General features: G+C 36.2%; 1 protein-coding gene across 1 annotated transcript; it reads right to left on the bottom strand.

Annotated features, from left to right (window-relative positions):
• Positions 1-8,890: 8,890 nt before the first annotated feature.
• On the bottom strand, positions 8,891-9,499 carry LOC142608901 (uncharacterized). Its single transcript, XM_075780558.1, has one exon. It carries the CDS (start codon positions 9,497-9,499, stop codon positions 8,891-8,893), a length of 609 nt encoding a protein of 202 aa, XP_075636673.1.
• Positions 9,500-24,280: the final 14,781 nt, after the last annotated feature.

A 24,280-nucleotide genomic window follows, 5' to 3' on the forward strand; every position in this document is an offset into this window, starting at 1 on the left:
GGATTTCTAACAAATCGAGTCCAAAGGACTCGATTTCCCCATGGCGCCAACAGCTGAGGTGGACAATTTGTCCAGCTGTATGTCCACCTGTAAATCGAGTTCATTGGACTTGTTTTCGAAAATTGAGTCCAAATGACTCGAGTTTTTGGTGTTTGAGCCCACCACCTTCTAATTTCACATGCGTGGTCACGTGGATCTATTTAATAAAAATCAAGTCTAATTGACTCAATTTTCTATCTGGTCGCCACCTGGACAAATCGAGTGAATTAGACTCGATTTCTTTTTAATGGAAATCGACTCTACTAAACTCGATTTTTATGAATGGTCCCTAGCCCGTCCACGTGTCATGTGGGTCCCAACTATGGCATTTTTCCCCTTACCCGGCTCACACCCTCTCTTCTGCTCTCACACCTCTCTTCTGCTCTCACAACTTTCCTCTCTTCACTCACACAACTTGCCTCTCATCACTCACACTCAACTTTCATCAACTCTCAGGTAATGTTTTTACAATTGTATGTGCACAATTGCACCCAGACCCAAAAACAAGTGTTGGACTCGGGCCCAATGAGCCTTATACAATAAAATTTGTAGAGTATGGATTTGAAATCTAGGTTCGGGAAGTTGAAAATTTGATTAACAGACTAGAGTGCCACAATCTATGCAAATGGTAAACGAATATGACAAAGATACCTCCTCGGACGTAAGCTGAGGACGATTTGTATATATATTCTCTTTCTATGCCAAAGTTTACAATTCTTAGTTCCTATTTTCTCTCAGCAGAAAGTGCAGATGCCCCTTATCTTTCCTCTCTCGTTTTCTTATATACTTCTTCTTCACTGGTTCATCCACGTGTCATACAAATCTTCCCCTTGGATACTTGTCACATCCACCACCTTCTTGAAGTCTTCAAATAATAGCAGGGAGGCTGAATCCTAGTGTTCAGATGTCATTTCTCCATTAATGCGACCAGGGAGGTAGATGCAGGCCTTTAATGTGGTAGTAGCAGCTTTTTCCTTAAATATTTCTCACATGTCTCTGCTTCTAAAGGGTGCTTGGATCACCCTCTTACCCACCAGTTCTTCCAGAGTTCTGCCTCTAACCCACTTAGCAAGTCCTAGGGTCATTGCTGGACCTGTCCGAGGAGACACTCCTCCTCGAACAACTCCTCGGACTACTACAATGCGGATTGACTTGTAGGCCTAGAGGCCCTGATCAAAACAAACTGGTACCAACCGACCAGGCCCAAAACCCAAACGTTTATTCAATAGCTTTTACCCCCCACAACAATATTGATAATATTTTTTGTTAGTTAATATTGTGGTTATTTGCTAGGTTATTTTTTTAAGAAACAATTAGAACATATTAGGAAAGTTTTTGTTTTTTAGTTTGAAAATTTTTGTTTTTTTGTTTGTTAGTGTAAATATTGTGATTAATTTATTTGTTAGTATATTGTGGGTAGTTTATTTGTTAGTATATTGTGATTATTTGTTAGTTTTTTTTTTAATTATTATTATGATTAATTATTGGGAATACTTAGTACTAAATATTGTGATTAATGTTATTACAACATATTTGGAAATATTGTTTTTTTTTTTTGTTAGTGTAAATATTGTGATTAAATTATTTGCTAAGTTTTAAAAAAAAAATTAATATTGTGATTAATTATTGGGAATTTTTAGTACCAAATATTGTGATTAATTATGTTATTACAACATATTGGGAATATTTGTTTATTTTTTGTTAGTGTAAATATTGTGATTAAATTATTTTCTAAGTTTTCAAAAAAAAAAAATTAATATTGTGATTAATTATTGGGAATATTTAGTATTGGGGAAATATTTAGTACCAAATATTGTGATTAATTATGTTATTACAACATATTGGGAATATTTTTTTTGTTAGTGTAAATATTGTGATTAATAATATGCTAGGTTTTTTTAAAAAAATTAATATTGGGAATATTTAGTACTAAATTGTAGGGGCATTGGGCCCAGTAATTTATCAAGGATGGCCCAACGAAATCTTTTGGGCTAGAAACCCAAATCCGAAGATATCAAAATGATCTTGGAGTATCTAAATGTCCAATTACGTCCGAGGAGTAGATTGTTAAGCCGAGGACATAGGAAGAGAAATTTAGTGTCCCCGGGTTATGTTATAAAGAATCCTACGACTACGGGAATACACAGTACACGTGGAGGACAATAGAAAGAGCGGTGGAATATCTAAAGTAAAGCTGCCACCACCGCCCATACATTAAAAGCTCTGTAATTGATACGCTGAATGCATAGATGGAATGATGGGACCTGAGCATGGAGTTTGGAACTTGTTCCCTAACCCCAGCGGGCTTTAGGGAAGAATGGATGGGACAAGTATCCGAAATCAGGATTGCAACCATGAGGTGGAAGATGAGGAAGAGAAGAAAAGAAGTATAAATAGAAGGGAAGACATACGAAGAAAGGAGAGGCTTTTTCAGGAAGAAAAAGGGCCAATAGTATATGATTGTATCCAAACTTTAGGAAATCCTATTATAAATTATCCTCGGATTGTGTCCGAAAAGGAACTTTCAGTCTTACTCTTGTAAACAGTTCTTTATTTTTGTGCCATTGGGCCCAAAGCCCGTTCTTTTCCTTGTCATCTAAATCATCCTTGAAATCTAGATTGTAAACTCATCCTCTACAAATTTTATTGTAAAAAAGGCCTTCAAGCCCATTTCCTTCCAGTCATAGTTTGGGAATTTGAATTGTGTCCTTACATAAATATTGTGATCAATTGTTAGGAATATTTAGTGCTTGTAGGTTTTTGTCATTGGTATGAAATGGATTATGAGTTTGATACCTAAGACACCCATTACAGTCTTTTTAGCATAAATTATTTCAAGATATAGTTGTTTAAGATTTGTAACAAAGATTTCAATGGGTAACTAGTTGGTATAATATTTTTGTTCATCATATCTTATTTGAATGGGTTTTGAAAGTCATGCCTCTAGAATGATTTGGATGTGAGTATATGCAAATTTGGTTGAGGTTAGTATTGTTGGCATGTCATACGTAAAGTTTTGTGATTGATGTTGATTGAGAGTTATAAATTTGTCACTAACACAATTGCACTTGATGATCTATAGGTTGATAATGATCTATATAAATATATACTACGGTGGATCCCTTAGCAATGCCAACCCTTATGACGGATTTCCATTTCAAGGTCCGGGTATCCAGTGTTGTTATATGATGATACACCGTAAGTTAAAGACCTTGAGTGATTTGAAGATAAAAATTATGAAAGAGCTGCAACTGAACCCTGCTTTGCATGACATACATATTACTTTCCATTCTCCACATGAAGTCCTCAATCAATACATTAATTACAGATATATGGCGATAACAGAAGACAAACATGTGAAGTTCATGTTTCACAAGATGCGTCAATGGGAACAAGTAGCAAATTTTGAGTTGTACGTCACTTTGGAGCTGGGTGCGGAAGTCGGCGCAGAGGATATTGTACAAACAACTACATCTCTACAGTTTGCAGTCCTAGATGATCAATGCACCACATTGGGAGGCTATACACCTCCTTTTCAAGAGACACCAAGAACAGTTGAGAACGAACCTTGCAATAGATATGAAGATCAATTTTGTACACATCGAGGTGAATCATCTACACTTCCAGTAGTTGAAGATGAAGACAAACACTGTGTTGGGGAAGATCTTGATGATAGAGATGAGTACGAAGAGAGGATTGAGTGAGGTGACTTTGATAAGGGTGTTGATGACCATGAAATTATTCTTAATCCTAATGTTGATGATATGGATGAATGTGATGAAGATGATGTAGACGCTACTGTTAGAGTTCAGCATGTTACAAATACGACCCCTGTTTATGAACCTCCCGCCTTATCATTTTATGAAAATACTTGGGAAAATATGGTTGATCCTGAAGTTGGTGAGCAAGCATTTGCTTCTTCTTGGAATGCAGACATGAATTTTTGTACGGGGTTGATTTTTGCGAATAAAGAAGCGATGAAACGTAAATTAACAATTTATGCCGCACAGCATAACAGAAACTTTCTGACTAGTAGGTCGACCAAAAGTAGACTGTATGTGAAATGCATGGATGGGTCATGCAAGTGGTACGTTGGGGCAGTCATGAAACCTAAACAGGGAATATGGATGGTCACATCTTATGAGGGTCCTCACAGTTGTATGACCCTTGGCATGACTCTTGATGGTAGAATGATGGATTGTAATTTTCTTGCAACAGAATTTGAACCATGCCCAATACTGAACCAATATCAATGCCCCACCAATCTGACTGACACCTTTGTCGATTGCCCTGCATAACTCTTTGTACAACCATGCAAGGCAAGCGCTCCCCCAACTGTACCGAGGTGGATTGAGAAGGTCCCTCAACATCTGCAACCACATCGTATGCACCTTATCGCCAGACTTGTCAGAAAAAATTGTGCCCCCCAAGAGTGCTAGAATATAACACTGTGCATACTGATGCACAACCACCTCTGCTGCACCATCGGGCAACCCTTGGTCAACTTTTTGAAGTAGCCTGTTAATTAGGATCCTTTATCCATTAAGCACCACACGATCAGTAGCAATTCCAAGCATATTCTGACATTCATCAGCCCATGTCAAGCTAGTTGTTCCAACAATTGCCTCACCATCGATTGGAATCCCCAAAAGAACCTCAACATCCTGTAAGGTGATCGTTGTCTCACCATGTGGCAGGTGGAAGGTGTGGGTTTCAAGCCGCCATCGCTCAACGAAGGCCGTTATCAAGTTAGGATCAAGATCTCTAGGTGGGGTCCTATGCAGCCCCTCTAATCCAACTATCTTGACAATGTCGAGGATGCGATCATCCACAACTATCGGGCGTCGTTTTCGAAACTCGTCATTACAACCACAGCATTTCAATGCCCCCGAATCCTGCACATGATAGAACAATGGTGATGAGATGCAATATGCCATAACCTTTGTATATATAATTGTAGCTATTGATCCCAAAAAACAAAAATACCATTGACAAACTTAGAGTTTTAGAAATGGGGGAAAAAATCAACATAATGTAAAAGGATAAGAAGAGAATATAGAAATTCAGTAGGTGATCGGTTTTAATTTTACCTCGCCTTCCCAAACAGCGCATGATTGATGTTCTTTTAGAAACCTTAACACCGAACCCTCCATGGGACCAGGTTCGAACTCTTTAGAGATCTCAGCAGCAACGGCAGCCATACTGCACAAAGTTTAGGGAGTCAAGAGTAATATAGATGATTTCAACTATGGTTTTAATATAGATGATCATAACAGCAACAATAATAGGAATACTATCACCATATGCAAACATATAGTTATGTTCACTGTTTGTGTGACAAAATCTATCAAGTACAATGCATGCCAATAGAAAATCATCCATTACCAATAAACAAAAAATGTATTAATTACGAAAATATTATTTAAGATGAAGATTTCAGATTTACTACATCATTTTGGACACCCTTTAATGGTTGTAACTTTTTAACAACTAATCAATATATTTCTCCACTATCAAGCCAAGTTAACTTTCTGAATTTGGTAGTATTTCATAATCATCCTCCTCTTTTCTTACAAAAATAGAGTTGGTGCATGAGTCTTGACCAAAGCCTACCTTCAACCTTTGGCTAAGTAACCCTCATAAGCAAATATAAGTAAATTTAACCATTTGCCTTAAAATTTGTGTTTTCTGTGTTCATCAATGAGCATTTGAAAAAGGGTAACAAAAAGAAGGTCATGTTTGTGACCCAAAACCGAGTGCATTGAACTCGATTTTCAGGCCTACGTGCACACTCTGTCCACCTCAGTTAATGGCGGAACAGGAATACCGAGTGCAATATACTCGATTTACAAGCCCAAAATCGAGTTCAAAGGACTCGATTTGTTAGAAACCAAATTTGTTTGAAACGTTGGCTAACTAATAATATTGTTTGGATTTTATAGTTATTTAAAAAAAAATTCCAAAAGGCGTGTATACAATGATTTAAACCATAAAATTTTAGTTAGGAAATGCGTCTTTCTCACACACGGTGTTAATTGATATTCAATTAATTGTAGGTCCAAACTATGAGAGAAGTTTGCATAAAGATAATAGGTTGAAAGTCTAGAACACTAGTGTGGTGTTCGGCCACCAGCACTCCAATGCTAAGTCAGACTTTTTTTTTTTTAGTGAAATAATAATTCACTCAAGAATGTATTACACTATAACCTTTGTTTCTTAGCTAGGTTGGTTCCTTTTAAAAGTTGTTGACACTATTATCCCGTTTGGACCATTTCTTCAAGTGATAATGAGGGTCGTTTAAGATTTGTAACTATTGGCGTGTAATCTGGATGTATGATGGCTTAAGTTACGTTCTCAAGTCTCAAAGTGGAAATTATTAACCGATTATCTACCTGGCTAACGGAATATGTATTTGAAATTCTCACATTTTTATCTGATCCTCCCCTCCCCCTGGGAATATGCTTTACTATGTGGAGCAAGAGTACACTAAATTGGACATTAAGTAGAGAGCAGGTTTTAGCTTGATGCCGAGCAAGGTAGACCATTCTATGCTCTGCTCAACCTATTTCTATCATTAAATCTGCTCTGTCTCTGCCGTTTATCCTCAAAAAAAAAAAAAAAAAAACATAACTTTGCTCTGTCTTCTGTCTACCTCTATCATGTAGCATGACTTTTAATAAAATAAAAGGTAAAAATAGTATGGAGGATTTTTTTTTTTTTTTTTTAAACGTTTATATATTTTTTAATTGTTAAAAATTGGGCCAAGCTTGGCCTACTGGATTTGCCCATTATGGGCATAACCTCACTAGCCCCATTTAATGGGATTTACTACAATACAAATAGTGGGTTACAAAGAGAGTTTAACGCCTCATTTGTGTAACTAATGCTAAAAATGAAGAAGAAACTCTTCATCTCCACCGTTCTCATGCACTTTAGGTTCTCTCTAGCAAAATGCTTGAATCCTGGATTTTGTGTGCCATACTTGTCTAGTAAAACAAGCACCACCATAAGCAACAAGTATATAGGTTACGATGACATGGATTCCAACATGGATTTAGACAATAAAAAGGCCAGGGGATGGTAAGCTTTATGAACAAAATAATGATAGGACTGTGATTTGGTGACGAACTTTGACAGGATGTAGGACCTAGCATATGATTGATGATTTTATTTTTGATAAAATATGATTAACGATTTCATAAACACTTTGAACAGAGAATTTGACAGATTGAAACGACAAAATAGCTTTAAAAAAATAAGATGGGGTTTAGTCTGGTTTCCACTAGAAAAGAGAGACAATGGCAGCAATGGAAGGGTATGGTGGTTTTGGGTTTTAGTCATAGAAGTAGCTGCCAATTAATAAGGGGAGACAGATGGTCAAATATTTTTCCAAAAAGAATATACCAAACTCTTCCGTAGACAGCGAGACACTAGCACCGTCAAAAAGGCAAATGACAATCAATCTTAAAATCTTAAATATTATTTTTATGACACAAAACCCATACTTCACCGCTAATCAAGGGGACATGTTCCTCGATATTCTCACACCCATGCTTCCTTTCCCTTCTAAAATATATTTGTTTTTTTTTTAGGACAAATATATCTGTTTTTGTTTTTTTGATGGGAAATATATATATATATATATATTTTTTTTTTTTTGTGATGAGAATATATTTGTTTTTTGAGATCAACCTTTCCCATCCTTCTAATTCCCCATTACCATTAAGTATATACTAGCTCAAGTTCGCAATCGATTCGCTTCTAAATTCACCTGGTTTTGTACACGCGCCACCACGTTACACTCACTCCTCTATAGGGTAAATTTTTTTGTTAATTAGTATAAGTATTATTCTTATTGATAAAAGATGGATTTTGGGATTATTTTATCTATTTGTTGGTTTAAGAGATGGCCAATTATGTAACCCCCTAACTTATATAAGTCTTTATATATATACATTATTTTATTTTATTAGGGTTAATTGTACAGTACGGTCATAAAATCAAAGACGTTGTCGTTAAGAACTTATCTCGTAAATGTAAGCTTAGAAACTTTTTTTTTTGAGGGGCCAAACTTCAAACCTTTTATTAATATAAACTAAGAATGTCACCTTGGACCAGGGACGGACCCAAATTAGGGCAGAGTGGGGCCAACCCCCCCCCCCCCCCCCCCCTCCCCTCCCAATTTTTGAAAAAAAAAATATAGCACTATATACAAAATTTTTCCCCTCAAAAATATTTTTTTGGCCCCTTTTTTTCAAAATCTTTACATTTTAACTCATGAAAACTAAAAAGGAAATTGCAACATCCTTTTGCCCATTGCATATTGATCCAAAAATATAAAGCTCATGGAAACTATGATCAAATGTGTGCAGTAGATACTAATGCTTGTTTGTAGGTTTATTTTTATGAATTATTAACTATTTTTAGAAAATATTTATTAACATTAATGTTGTCGTAGCTTGTGGGGTATGTTTGTTTGGTTTATTTTTTGGACTAAATTTTGAAATGATAGAGCTATATATAATATGGAAATAACAAAACTTTTACTTGAATTGTTGATGATGGGAAAATTATCTATAATATTTGATATTTTTAAAAGAGAAAAAATTACAAATAATTTGAAGCTGATAATGCAATATTGCCTCTAGTGTTGATGTCCCAATTCATGAAAATTTTCAAACAAAATTCAAAAAAATTACCACCGATTAAATTAGTATTCGGTCCAAATTGTGAAAATATGAGATCATAATGTTAATGAATGTGATGAAATTCAACAAAGCTTGAGTAGATGTTAGTTTTGATTTTTATAAACTTTTTTGGGTTTATACTTTGCCCCCCCCCCCCCCCAACTTCAAATTCTAGTTTCGTCCCTGCCTTGGACAACAAAAAACAAAGATGGTGGAACATCTTCCATCCACACTACAAAATTCAAAACTCCTAAAGCATATCGAGCTAAAGAGTGAGCAACTTTATTATCTCCTCTCTTTACATGAGAGTAATGTAATTCATTAAAAAAAATTGCATCAAGAAGAACATCTTCGATAAATAAGCCATCAATGCAGAGGAACATACTATCTTCTTTGAGGGCCTTAATGAGGACTTGACAATCTCCTTCAAGAATAACCTGGTTGAAGCCCAACTCTGCTGCAAATTGGAGTGCCCTTAATGCTGCCTTTGCCTCAATAATTAGAGGAGTGTACAGTTGTGGAAGCTGTTGGGCAAGTGAGGCTAGCACTGAGCCATTCTCATCACGCAAAACAACACCAATACTCGATGCTTGGTCCTTAGCTGATGTCGAACCATCGAAATTTATTTTGATCATTCCTTGTGGTGGAGGCTGCCAGCGGACTATCCTCCAGGGAGGAGAGGGATTGTGCGCTAGTTGGGCCGATATAAACTCAGCTAGTCGTTCTTTCGCAGAGGTTGCAAGGAGATGAGGACTGCAGCTGGGTTGATGCATACGGACCTAGTTTCGTTGGTTCCAAATTGCCCACCCCGTGATGGCAAACAGTTCAGGTTGTGGGTGGTTTTTCATAATCCATGAGAGTAGTTCCTTGAAGCTCAAAAAACTTGTCGATCTCTGGAATCCCCACAGGTTTACATCCTCCCAAACCACATCAAGTTCCTTGCAAGCCCACAACGCATGCATGGCCGACTCTGTTTCTTGTTTGCATCTGTCACACGTTGCACAGTCAATAATCGTTCTCTGTACCAGATTTTGCTTTGAAGGTAATGATTCTCGGCATGCCCTCCAAATCAATTTTTTCAGCTTATTCGGAACATTGAGAGACCACAATCCTCTCCACAAGTCTTTTTCATGTTGAGGGTCTGTAAGAGGGTGTTCGGTGCTGGCTTCCCTCTTCAAAAACTGATAACCCGACTTGCTGGTATAGACACCGTTGTTTGTAAAAGGCCAGAACAGACTATCTTCCTTCACCACCCAAGATAGAGGAATGGATTTGATGAGGGCAGCTTCTTCACTAGTAAAAATACCATCAATGAGGCTGTGATTCCACTGCCTTTCCGACTCATCAATGAGGATTTCGACCTTGGCATCGACTAGAGACTCCAATATAGGGGATAGAACTTTTGGGTTACTCCGTCTATTTAGCCAAAAATCACTCCATAAATCAAGTGTTTTGCCATCACCAACCCACCATCTACATCCCCGTTTCAGCACTTCCCTTCCATGTAAAATGCTTGTCCATGCGTATGAACTTGACCTTGAGTGTTTAACTTCCATGATTGAGCAATTTGGAAAGAACCCAGCTTTAAAAACTCTATAAAATAAAGAGTTTTTATTTTGCAGAAGCCGCCATGCTTATTTAGCTAGTAGGGAGTCGTTGAACAAAGCAATATCCCTAAAACCCATTCCACCCACCATTTTGGACTTTGTTAACTCATCCCATTTAACCCAATGAATTTTTCTTCTATCACCTCGTTGCCCCCACCAAAATTTCTTAATCATTGCTTCAATGTCGTGGCATAACCCCAAAGGGATTTTGAAACACCCCATAGTAAAGCTAGGGATGGCTTGGATAACTACTTTTATTAGGACCTCCCTCCCTGCTTAAGACAACAATCTGCTCTCCCACCCTTGCAATTTCCTCCAAATTGTTTCCTTGATATAACTGAAGCTTTCTTTTTTGTTTCTCCCCACCAAAGTTGGTAAACCAAGGTACTTTTCATATTGTGTAATTTCCTACAAGCCTAACACAGATTTGATTTCTTATCTGGTGTCTTCCGGAGTGGACATGCTGAAAAAGATGGCAGTTTTATTTTTGTTTACTTTTTGTCCCGAGGCCTCCTCATAGCTATCCAAGATGCCAATTATTTTTCCACATTCTGCAGGGGTGGCCCTACAAAATAAGAGACTATTATTTGCAAACAATAAATGAGTTAGTTCAGGGCTTCGTCGACATAAGGAGAAACCCTTAATGTCACCCGTATTTGCTGCATGATTTATAAGACCATGTAACCCTTCAGTGCATAGGAGGAACAAAAAGGGGGACAAGGGGTCTCCTTGTCTGATGCCCCTAGTGGCATGTATCATACCATGAGGTTTGCCATTTACTAGATTGAGTATGTAGCTGTTTTCACACACACCATGACAAGACCAATCCATTTTTCATTGAAACCCATCTTCCTCATAAGGTTTTTCAGGTATCCCCATTCCACCCGATCGTAGGCTTTACTCATGTCAAGTTTAATAGCCATGAAACCTAAATCACCTATTTTATGATTTCTCAAACCATGCAAAGTCTCAAAGGCCACAAGAATGTTATCAGTGATAAGCCGGTCTTTTGTAAAAGCAGATTGATGTTCAGTGATGATAGATGGTAAGACTTTCTTCAGCCTATTAGCTAGAACTTTAGAAAAAAATTTGCAAAGCACATTACATAAGCTAATTGGGCGATATTCGTGTACATGCTCAGGATTTTTGGTCTTTGGGATAAGAGTAAGAAAGGTGTAGTTAATGGGTTGGGGAAGAGTACCTAAATTTAACCATGAAAGAATATAATTTATAACATCATGGTCCACTACTCCCCAAAAATGTTGGTAAAATAAAGGTGTCATCCCATCCGGGCCAGGTGCCTTAAGTGGTGCCATTTGTTTTAAAGCCAAAGCAACCTCAGATTCTAGGAACACCCCCGTAATATCTTGGTTCATCTCATTAGAAATCACATAGGGAATATAATCTAATTGGGCCGTATATGAGGGAGTTGTTGAAGTGGAGAAGAGGTTTGTATAATACCTGATTAAGGTTGATGCAATTTCCTCTTGTTGGTCTTGCCACACATTCATCTCATCCCTTATTCCCCTTATTTGATTTTTTCGGTGTCTTCGGGTTGCATAGCTATGGAAGTACTTCGTATTGTTGTCACCATTTTTTAACCATAGTATCTGCGATCTCTAGTTCCATAGGCATGCCTCCCTATCAAGAAGGATTTTTATTTCCTCCTTTAGAGCACGTACATGATGGTTGAGCCCACTCCTCATTGCTTCTCTCTCGGCTTGGACCAATAAAGTTCTTTTTTTCTCCAAGTCCCTTCTCACAGTGCCGAAGACATTGTGATTCCACCACGAAAGCTCCTTTGCACACTTTTCTACCCACTGTATAATTCCATCATCCCTATTGACGTGGCCTATGGAGAGCTAAGAAGCTTCTACAATCTCACTACAACGGTTATCAGACAGCCACATCTCCTCGAAACAAAAAGGCTTTCTTTTTGGGGGCGGGTCAAAACCTGACATATTGATCAATAAGGGGCAATGGTCTGAAGTATCACACTGCAAGTGATGTACTCTTGAACCCAGAAATTTGAGGAAACAATTACTATTTTCGAGCCCTCTATCGAGTCTTTCCCGTATAGAATGTCCATCTGAAAATGTTTGCTCCATGTGAATCTAGGTCCAATGAATCCAAGATCAATGAAACCACTCTCATCCAAAACATCCCTAAATAACTGCATCTGTCCCTCCCTTCTAGCCGCTCCACCTAGCTTTTCATCCTGACTTGTAAGTTCATTGAAATCACCTGCACACACCCAAGGGACATTTGGGTGATGATTAAGTGTTCGTAGGCTGTCCCAAGCTTCACATCTCCTAGAAGTTGTTGGTTCCCCATGGAAGCCCGTGAAACGCCACTCCTGATTCTTGTTCTTGTCAATCCATGTATCAATAAAGTAATTGGAAGAGTCTTCAACCACAAGATTCACTGAAGACTTCCAGAATAGGGCTAGGCCACCACTACGTCCTTCTCTAGGAACCACCCACTTGTTATCAAAATTATTATTCTTCATAACCTGTTCTAGTCTTGCTTCGTCTGTCCATGTTTCGGCTATAAACACGACAAAATGATCTTTTGCCCAAATTATTTGTCCAAGCTCTCTCCCTGTACATGGATTCCCAAGTCCATGACAGTTCCACACTAAACAATTCATTGGGATTGGCAAGGCTGCTAAGCAGTCTCCACCAAATTAAGAACAGCATCACTCCTTGAAACCTGTTGTCGTTTGTTTGGTAACATGGAATGATCATCAATCTGCATTAGGTCGTGTTTCCCAAGGCCTGGTAAAGCTTTAGTAGTATTTGCATGGACCAAATTCTTGGGTCTTGCAATTCTTTTCCAACACAGGGTACCAACATTCTGGGGTTTGTGAGGATGGTTACTTGAGGCCACGTGATTTGCACATGTTAGTTGGCTGACCTCTGAATGGACACAAATCGGGCTTAGCATTGATGGTAGAGCGGAATTAAGTGTACCAGGATCCGTTTTTCTTCGCGGCTCATTAATTTCATTAACCCACTGAATAGGGTTTCTGGAATCACGGCAAACCTTCTGAAAACAAAGATTTTCTTTCACTTTTTGTCCGTTGGCCAGCTATCTTGGATAATAACTCACTCTGTGATCCTTGCAATGAATTTGATGTTACCTTCACCTCATTAATATCCCTTGATTGCGCTTTTATTGGACCCTCATTCAGCGGCGGCTCCCCTGAGCCTTGTTCCGTTTGGGCAGCTCCGGTACCCTGCGCATGTAGATTCAGATGAACATCAGAAAAATCTGGCTTGTTTGACTGCATTGTTGGCCTTACTTTTGACTTGTAAAAGCCAGGGACCGAGATTAACTGATTTGCGTGAAGTAGAAAATGGTGGAGCATGCATACTCGGCCCAAATTGTCTTTGAGTTAACATGAGAGATCCTTCATTCTCCAGCCAAAGTGCACAGTCCTTATCATCGTGGTCGAGGCAGCCACACCAATAGCAAATGTTCGGTAGACGTTCATATTTGAAGCTAATCCATACTTCTTTGTCTTTCCCTAAGGAGATTAGGCGGCCACGGCATAGTGGTTCAATAATATTCACAAAAACTCTAACTCGAATAAAAGTCTCTCCCTCAACTTCTGCTGGGTTCTTCGTGGGTATGATATTGCCTAAGACTTCACATACTTTTTCGGCTGCTTTTGTATTCATGTACCTTATTGGAAGGCCATGGACTTGCACCCAAAAAGTCGTTTTGTCAAACTTGAGGTCTTCCACAGATTGAGAATTATAATAACGATTCATTACCACCAAATGCTTATCAAAACTCCAAGGTTCATTCAAGAGTACCCTATCAGCTTCTTCCTTGTTTTCAAAAACGAACAACACTTTGTGGTTCCGCATATTTCGGACCTGAAAACCACTACGTGATCGCCAAAGAGGGGTGAAAGTTTTGGCAATGGCATCAATGTTTAGGGCACGCTTAGTAAGGAAATGTGCAGCAACAAAGTGTTCTTCCGAGCTAAACCCCTCATCTAGGCAGCACCCTAGCCCATCCTTCTTAGACAGTGTAAGACGATCCCAAGTTTTTGTGAGATCGTCCATGAGAATAGGTAGAGAGTAAATAATCAAAAGAACAGAAAAGAAAAATAGGAAGATAAGACGCACAAACTGTTTCCCAACACCCATGAAAAAGAAACCAACAAGCCAGAAGAATAACCTTGTTATTCTCTGGAAGAAAAAACCACCTTCAAAGGAAGGGACTTCAGTTCTACTGCCTAAGAAAAGCTAGAGAGAACTTTCTTAGAGACAGAGAAAACCTCTTACAAACTGAACCATGTAAATGATGTAATTCATTCATATTTTCTCTCTCTTTCTCAATTCATGCTTCTGCAATCTCTGAACTATTTTTCTAATTTCCTTTAATTCCAACGCTCATTAAATTTGTCTTGATTCTAATTTGCAAAATATGTATTCATTAATAATAAATAAAGAAAATTAATATTCTTTCTAAAATGTTCGCCATTCTATATTAAGTGGTCATAAATCTTTTGAACAATTTACAAAAATAGAAATCTTTTAGCCAGAGTCATATTTATTTTTCTAAATATAAATATAGAGTTGGGAAGTAAAACTTCATTGATTCAAAAATAAAAATAAAACATATGTTTTGAGCAAAGGATAGTACTTTTGTAATTTGCAAGTTATCTAAATTACCACTTACCAGAGTCACCACCTCAATGGTTTTTTTATTTTTAGACAATACCTCAATGTTATAAAGCAGTAACACTGCAATACCTCTTCAAATTAGGGTTCTACTATCATTACTTTAACTATTCACCAAAGCTCCCTTAATATTTCTATCTCAGATTTGTTATCTTATCACCTAATCAATTAAAAAAAAGTTAAATTATTAATTTGGTCCCTTAAGTATTAAGTGTGCCAAATTAGTTCCTCGATTTTTCACCACCAGCGGGTGTGGTACAACTGGTAGGTGACTACTGTAGCTTCACCACATCTTAGGTTCGAGTTATTGCTAAGATTGTAATTGCAATTTCTAGTAAGTCCTAGAAATCGATAAAGCCTAGGGTGTGTGTGAGTTCGGGGTCTCTGAACTCCAATTTGAGCTGGTGGTACCTATGGGCCTACTCAAATGTACTGTGAGACGTAGGATAATGACTGCCACATGCGAATTCCTTTATTTTTCTTTCTCAAAAAAAAAAAAAGTTCCTCAATTTTTCAAAGTCAAGCCAATATCATCATTGGATTCTCATTTCCTTTAAATTTTCAATAGTTGGAATTGATTTGATTTGAAATATTTTACCCTTTCTATAATAAGCTTTTCACATGTGCTCCATTTATCACATAAATTTATATATATATATATATATATATATATATATATAAAATGATAAAACTTAGATACAATACATTAGGTGCCCCTTTTAAATTTCAGTTATCTGTTTTATTAAAATAATTTAGCTAGCTAACACCTTCTCTTTCTCTAATTCTATTAACTATATCCCTCCCTCATCTCAAACTTGAAGATCTCTCCACCACCGGATCTTCATGGCTGCTATCAAGGGCGGCCACAGCAGGCCACCGTTAGCTACTCCCATGGTCTCTTTAGGGTTCGCTCTTCTCACTGAAGTCTAACTTAAGCCCCCAAGGCTGAAAGCCTAAAACCCACGAGCTTTGCCACCATCGGAAGCACACCAGTGATGCAGTGGCCGCTAATCGTCCTCCTCCTCCTCTTCTCTTTCTTTGTTTGTTCTTTATTTTCCTTTAGTTTATAATTTCTCATCTCCTCGCTTGATTTTATGTAGGTTTGGGGATTGGGTTTGTTTTGGTTGTTAGGACATGATGGTTTTGGTTGGATTCCAAAAATGAGGTTTTTGGGTATGGTCATTCATAGATCCATGAGTACAAGAAATTGTTCATTGTTCGTCCAAGTTCTCTGCTTCTCAAACTTTGTCCCTAGTCGCAAACAAGAAGCAACAAACCTTTAGTTGACAACACAATGCACATAATTTGTTCTTCTAAAATCTTGATTTCTTTAAAAATTTAGAAGTTCGAGAGATTCCAAAGCTAAAGAGGCTGGGTTTTCTTATGGGTTCTCTAACATCTTGGGGAAACTGAAAACAAAAGTGAAAAGAATGAGACAGATAAACAGACTATGTTAACACCATTAGTTGAGTTATTTAGTGAGACAGGTAGCTAAATTTTAAAATGGGTACCTAAGGTACTGTATCTAAATTTTTCTATATATATTAATAGGTAAAACTTAGAGAAAGTTCAATTAAAATTTGAAATTAGAATCCAATTTTGCGTTATGTGTCTAAATTTATATGGGGATCACACCATAATTATCCACTTAAATTTGTGTCACGTGTCCACTTAAGTTTTTAAATCTTTGTGCCAAGTGAGTTAATGAGTGTAAAATACTAAGAATCTAATATTAACGAATTATAAAATAAATAAATAAATAAATAAATAAACAAAAAAAAAACCAATCACATATACTCAACAAAAATCACCGCACGTTCTATCTTATTAAAAATAAAAATAAAATATCATAAGTAGAATTAAATTTATGTAGGAATTTTAATATATGACTAATTATGTGTACTTTAAAAAAAATTGATTAATTATCTATATTTTAATGATAAAAATTGTGTCTAATTTTAAATGTATCTATGCATGTGCTATATGCTTTTTTTTTAACTAATTATTTATATTTTTATACAAAATAGGATTTCTACTTTAGCTTAATCTAAGTGCATAGGTTACATGTTAGTTTTAATAATAATAATAATAATAATAATAAACAAAAATGAGATTCGGAGTATGTTTGGATACCACTTATTGCTGAAAATTGAAAACAGAAAATACTGTAGCAAAATAAATTTTAAATGTGTAAACAGTGCTGTGGGACCCAGTTTTGAAGTTGTTTTTTTGAAAAAAATACTTGTAGGTCCTGTGAACAGTGCACGAAACCCACTATTGTTTCAGCTAAACGCTGGAACGCACATTTTTCGTGCATTCCAAACGCACACTCAATGATGAAATTGATTTGAATTTAATAGTTGAGTGATTAAAGTGACACAATTAATGTTTACAAGTTTAAATTGTGGGACAAATAGGTTGAGGGGATGGGAACATATCACCTGCAATGGGTTAATATGCAATTCAAACAATGTAGCCACCAATAATAAAGTGAAAAAATCATTTAAATTTTTGTCACTCCAACTTCATAATTTGAGCTATCACGTAAATCCCCCCAACACGTTTAACCCCTCACTTATAGAGAATATTCTTACAATTGCGTCCTCAAAAACTCATGTTATTAGTTTTAATTAATCAGACAATTTAAATAGCATTTAGTTAGGATTCCAATTTTGAATTGCATATGAAGAAGAGAAATTTCCAAATAAAATATAACTATTTCCTGATCTAATATAAAAGAAGAAAATTTGAGATTTTTTTAGGAAGAAGTTTTCTTTAGCCTTGACTCCAGGCCCACGAGGGCAATCATGGCCTTGAGGGCATGCATGCGGGCATGCCACGACCTTTTTATACATACATACATATATATATATATATATATATATATATATATATATATTGATGAGGTTGAGAATATCACCCGTAAGTTGCAAGCACTCTCCAACTAGACTCAAACCTACAAAAGAAAACAAAGAGACCTAAAAGAGAGCACCGGTGTGGTGCCGGCCAAGAACCCTCCGAAGGTCAAGTTAGAATTTCTTCTCAACCCTAAAGTGTTAGAGTTGGGTCAAATGTGTGTACCTTTAGTCATGGGGGTTTTGGATGTATTTATAGGGGCGTAGAGCCGACCTTTTCTTCCTTAATCACCAAGCTCTTTCCTTTCATGATCAAAACTCTTTCCATTCTCGTACCTTCAAGAATTCCTTTCCTTATAAAATTCCTTTGATTAAGGCTAATGTGTAGCGCAAGAATTCTTCGTACTTACGTTTGCGTGAATCATACTCAAGGCCATGTTAGCCCTAATTTCATGGCGTGGTTTAAGGTAGCCTGGAGAGCGATGCATAAATTCTTTCCGCCCGTCTACAACCGATCCGTCCTCTTTAGACCATATTGCCCGTTACCTTAATTTAATCATACCAGCCAGACCGTCATGTTAGTTTTACCCTCATCAGATGCCCCCTCATTCCGTGATACCGTCACTTCTACGAAGTGGTTTCACGGAATGACAGTTATAGTTTCTGACGGACAGGCTGGAAGCTGTCATAAATGCTCAGGGACACGTGGGGAGATTTCAATGGTTGTTTGCTGGAATCGAGGCGTCGCTTCGTTTACCGTGCCGTTCCCTCTATATATATATCACCCACCGTATTCATTTTTACACTTTTTAGAGAATTTTCTGATCAGAGCGCAACCATCACACCTTTTCATAGAACAACCGTCTCCTTTGGAAGCCAGGAAGCAACGTGGCGATAACTTTCTCCGTCGCGAGAATCTCACCGTCTACTTGTAAGTTTCTCTCGCCGTCTGCTTGTAAGCTATCCTTATACAACGTTTCATTCTTTATTTCCCTTGTTGGTCCCATCGTCGGTATAAATCTAGAGCCTTAGGCTTCCTTTACCCGTCATATGTAGGTGTCAGATGTCTAGTGAGGCGTCAAGTAGTCAATCTTGTGCCCGCGAAGGAGCGGGTTATGAAGAGGTGTTCCCGTCAGGTCAAGCAGACCAAGACACCTCCAGCGGGGAGAGGGTGAAGGAAAAATTCTGGTTTTGCATCTCATGCAAAACCCACAGCGGAAGCAATGAACTAGGATCTATTTCATTCATGATTGATAACGTGCACAATGTAAATTTCAGAATTTAAGAACAAGATAGCGTACCTTGGTGTGAAGAAATTCAAAACAAAAATTAGAAGCACTTGGGAACACTTTTAATCTTCACTCCAATTCCACTTTACGCCCAAGATGTGTGGTCTCTCAATCAGTTTTTCAAAGGGAGAATGAAAGTGTGTCTCACACTCTTTCACACACACCGTTTCTTATTTTTTTCTTTCTAATCTCTTTTAATAAAAATTCTGTATGTTTCTCCCTTTATAACTAACTGATTATCTAATTGGGCTGGCCTATTGGGCCTTTCCAATTGGGCTTTAGTGTGTGGCTTGGAGTGGGACCAAAAGGGACCAATAAGACACTAGCTCCAATGGGCCTTGAGCTTTTCCGTCAACTCTTGACAAGCCCAAAGTTACCATTAATTATATTTAATACCACTATATAAATATAATTGCACTCTAGGCCTTATTAATAAATTATATCCCAAGACTTTATCATGCATACAACCCCTTCATTAAAATATTCGTAGTAATCCAAAGTCATGAATATAGACTGCCACTTTTAAGATTACTACATCTTAATCCTTGAGTACCCGGTTTAATCTTTTATGTTATTCGTCATATATTTATGAAATCCAATTTCATAAATATATACTTTAGTAACTCCTTACTAAAGTGGTTGGGGCCCAACACTCGAATAACTAAATTCATTAAACTTATCTCAAAGGGAATATTTTGTATCTCCATTAAGAGATTATGAATTCCATCTTGAGAATATATGTTCCATCAACACTAAATGCGGATGCCCAACATACCGAGGTTTTGACCGTAACTAATAGATCTCACTCCCCGATATATCAAAGCAACCTACATCTCATGATCAGGTCCATTATTCTCTCGGGATTTAGAGTTGACGTAAATAGAAGTCGTGAGATTTATTATTCATTTGACAAATCGTTAGGAGAATAATAAATCTCACGGTGGTCCGATTCAATATGTCTTAACTCTTAAAACATATCAACATACCAACTAGAAGTCTCCACTTCCATGATCAAGACAAATCACTTAGTTGATATGTTATAGTCTTCGCAGATGAAACGCCCAATTTCATCACCGACTACGAACTAAACTTATGAGTTTACAAAGAACTTGTGATTTATATCTTCTGTGACTTTTCACATAAATCACATACAATGCATCTCATGGACTATGATAATGTCTTAGTTCATTTATAGATAGTCTCATATAATTAAATAATTTAATTATTAAATACATACCAATAAATTGAGTTTTAGGGCATAAACCCCAACAATCTCCCACTTGCCCTCAAAGACAATTTATCATATATCTGACACTTATTTCCCTTTAGATTAATTCATAATCACTCTAAAGCAAGGGTTGGAAATAAGTTACAGCCAAATTTATTGCATAAATTATCTCTTCTACTACTACTATTTCTCATGTACTCATATCTCTCTAATGAGAAGATATCATTTACACTTAATGTGTATCTTCACCACCTAGAGTGAACACATATCTTGAAGTTCAATTTCATAATGTGTATCTTCACCACCAAGGATGAACACATATCTTAAAGTCCAACTTCATGAATCACAATCAAACTATAAATCAGTATTTGCACATCCAGTAATAATCAAAACTTCACTTCTGTGGATAAGCATATAACACCTCATTCCCATAAGATATTTGAGTATATGCTTTACTCCCACTAACTTAAGTGATCTTTGATTCAATTGATATTTGCTTACTATGCCCACCGTAAAATAGATATTTAGCCTAGCATGTAGCATAATATAAAGACTTCCTATCTATTGGATATAAGGGGCCGTCTTAATATGCTCTTCCTTTTATATGTCTTAGGACCATAATCCTATATAAAGGAACTTCAAACTTAAAAGGAAATAATCCTTTCTTGAAGTATTATATGCTATACTTGGCTAGAATCTAATCTATTTAAGCAGTTTGAGATAGACCCAACATCCTAATTTCTGAATTATAACAAAGTTTAATTCTTAGGATGTGACCAGTCTTTCCCAAATACTTTATATCAAATAGGACTAGACAACCAAAAACACATTGATGACAATAAATCAACATCATTCTAAATAATTAGAATGTCATCAACATACATTAAGAAATTTATTATTCTATATAGCTATACACACATAAGGCCTTTTAATATTTGATCAAAATCAAACAATTTGATTTCTTGATCAAAGATAATATTTTATGATTTAGATGCTTGCTTTAATCCTTAAATGGAATTTAAGGAATTTGCAATCTAAATACTACCGTTTCTTTGCTATGTACAAGTCTAGTTACATCATATAGATGTCTTCCTCAAGATTGCTACTAAAAGAAGCTTTCTTGATATCCATTGTCATATTTCATCCAAATGAAATATAATGGATAAGAGAATCTAGATAAAGTCAAACTTGACCGTTGGTGAAAAAATATTTTCATAGTCGAACCATTTCGTTACGAATAAATATTTTCACCATTAGTCTTGACTTTGAAGGTTTGCACCTTCAAATCTATCAATCTCAATTTTTCTTGTAGACCTATTTGAGAACAATAGGCTTAATGCCATTAGGCTCCTCTACAAGTTCTAGACTTTAAATAGAATCTAATTCTATTTACATAACCTTTATCCAATAATCCATATTTATATCATCTATTGCCTCAACGTAGGACCGAGGATCAAATTCATATCCTTGTGGAATGACTTCAAAAGTTTATTCCAAAAGTATGAATTTATTTGATAATTGATAATCCTCCCACTACGAAATTGTATCGGTGTGTTAGCTATATATCTAGAATAATTCCTTGTGATGTATCTAATACAACCATCTCATTTCTAAATATATTTCATAGTTGTCTTACAACAAATTCTGACATTTTTCTTCTAGAACAATTCTATGCATAGCTTTAAGATTATTCACATAGTCATCATCAAGAACTTTGTATTTGTACTTTGCAAACATCTTATCTTCTTTATGACTACCAAAACAATCTTTTGAAATTCCTTTTGGATACCCAACATAAACACACATTTTTCTACCTTTTGATTTCATTTTGTTAGACTTCCTTTCTAGCACAAGTGCTGGACATCCCCAAAAGTGGAAGTATCATATACTAGGTTTTTACCTAATCCACAATTTGACAAATGTCTTAGGAACAAACTTTTGAAATCAATTTTAGAAAATATATAGTAATACATAGAGTATATCTCCAAAAGAAATAAGGAAATGGAAATACTTATCATGTACTTTACTATTTCTAAAAGAGTCTTACTCCTCCTTTATGTATGCACTGACTTAAAGAAGTCATTGATATTATATTCCTTTACAATAAAGGAACCTTAGATCATATTATCCTCTAAATAGAATTCATAGATTGAAAATTTAACAAATAATGGTTCTAAAAGCCCATCTTTCACCAATCTTGAATATCATTTAGATTAATAAGATCTAGACATAAGTGCCAAAAACATACAATACCAAAGGATGAAACTTTTTCTTTAAAAAGTAAAACATGTAAATCTCCATCTAGAAAATAATTATGGACAAAACTTAGCTTTACCAAAACAGAAACACTTTCCTTTTGGTCATACTTTTGAGTCTAATTTCCTTTTGGCAACTACTAGGGCAAATAGCTTGCCCAACTGTTTGGTATTTTAATTCCTCTTCTTACCACCTTTTCCTTTTGGTCTAGGCTAAGAATTTGATTAAATCATATTGATCCTAGCCTTGGCTTTTAGGATGTCTTCCGTTATGTAGAACTCACTCATCAATTCAGATAATATAAAAGAAATTTATTTTCAAAACAATCTGAATTGGTCAAATGATTCTAACATGGACTTATGGATCATATCCATATGAGATTAACATTTAATCTCTACATCCAAGAATTCCAATTCATTTTAAAATGAAAATATTTTCATAAAATGATATAGAATTGGAACTACTTAAGTTTTTCTTGGCACTCAATATGACTTATATTAAATATCATCTAGTAGCACGATATTTCATACCAAACATCTCATTTAGACTTAATACAAAGTCTAAGTCTAGTACTAACTCTTGCATCTCATGTTATAGCACATTTGAGATAAAAGCCAATGTAACATATTAGCATTTCAATGGAGATTATGATCATATCATAAGCCATCTTCCATCAATGCATCATGCATAGGAAATTATGATAATGCTGAATTGAAACATATATATGTACTTGACTCCTTAAGCACCATGTCCAAAATTATATCTTATTTAATGTGATTCAATAAAAAAATAGTTAGAGAACAAAAATTTATGGCAACTTCAATTCGAGACTATGAACATAATTACGGGGACATTATATTTTGCATCCATAACCATATAGTATAAAACCCGAAAAACATACTATAATAGGTGCAACGACAACCTAATCTCGCAATTAATATTCCTCGGCATAGAGTGAATACCAACCACTACGATCGTGAGAATTGCTCTCATTATTAATGCTATCATGGTAACTCTTACCAAACAAAATAATTTGCCGCTATTTCTTTGGCCTCTAAGTGATAATAGCAAGAACTCAGCATAGAGGATACTATCAAACTTAGTCTAGTGTACACCATTGCCTAGAGTCATGTGTAGCCACATTTCATCCCCTTAAACAGGCTTATTATGTAGTGCCATGATACAAAACACCCTCCGCATGGAATGCAAAGCTCGAGGCTAAGACAAGGTGTTTGATCAAACTACTATAAACCAAGAAATTCAATTACGTAGTACCATGAAATAAATACTCTCCGCATGGAATGCTAATCTCGAAGCAAAGACAAGGTATATATTTCACACTACTATGAACAACAATGGAGGCCGTGAGAGCCAACCCTTGTATCTCTCTCCCACTAGAAATTTTAAAACAAGTGGATTGTCCTAAAAACATTGTGATCTAATCACAAATTTAACCCTACACATCAAATGTGTTTAATTGTTTAAATTCGATGTGATGTTACTAAGTCACGTCACTTTAGTGTAACGAACATTCGCTTAATCACAAAGAAGTTTAACCTTGTAATCCGTGAAGTAAATACCCTCCGCATGGAATGCAAGACTCGAAGTCAAGACAAGGTATT

The sequence above is a fragment of the Castanea sativa genome, chromosome 9 (genome assembly GCF_040712315.1).
Source record: "Castanea sativa cultivar Marrone di Chiusa Pesio chromosome 9, ASM4071231v1".
In the NCBI taxonomy this organism is placed as follows: Eukaryota; Viridiplantae; Streptophyta; class Magnoliopsida; order Fagales; family Fagaceae; genus Castanea; species Castanea sativa.

What these genes read in the sequence shown, in the direction of transcription:
- LOC142608901 (XM_075780558.1), bottom strand. Translation starts at nt 9,499, where the DNA reads ATGCATCAACCCAGCTGCAGTCCTCATCTCCTTGCAACCTCTGCGAAA.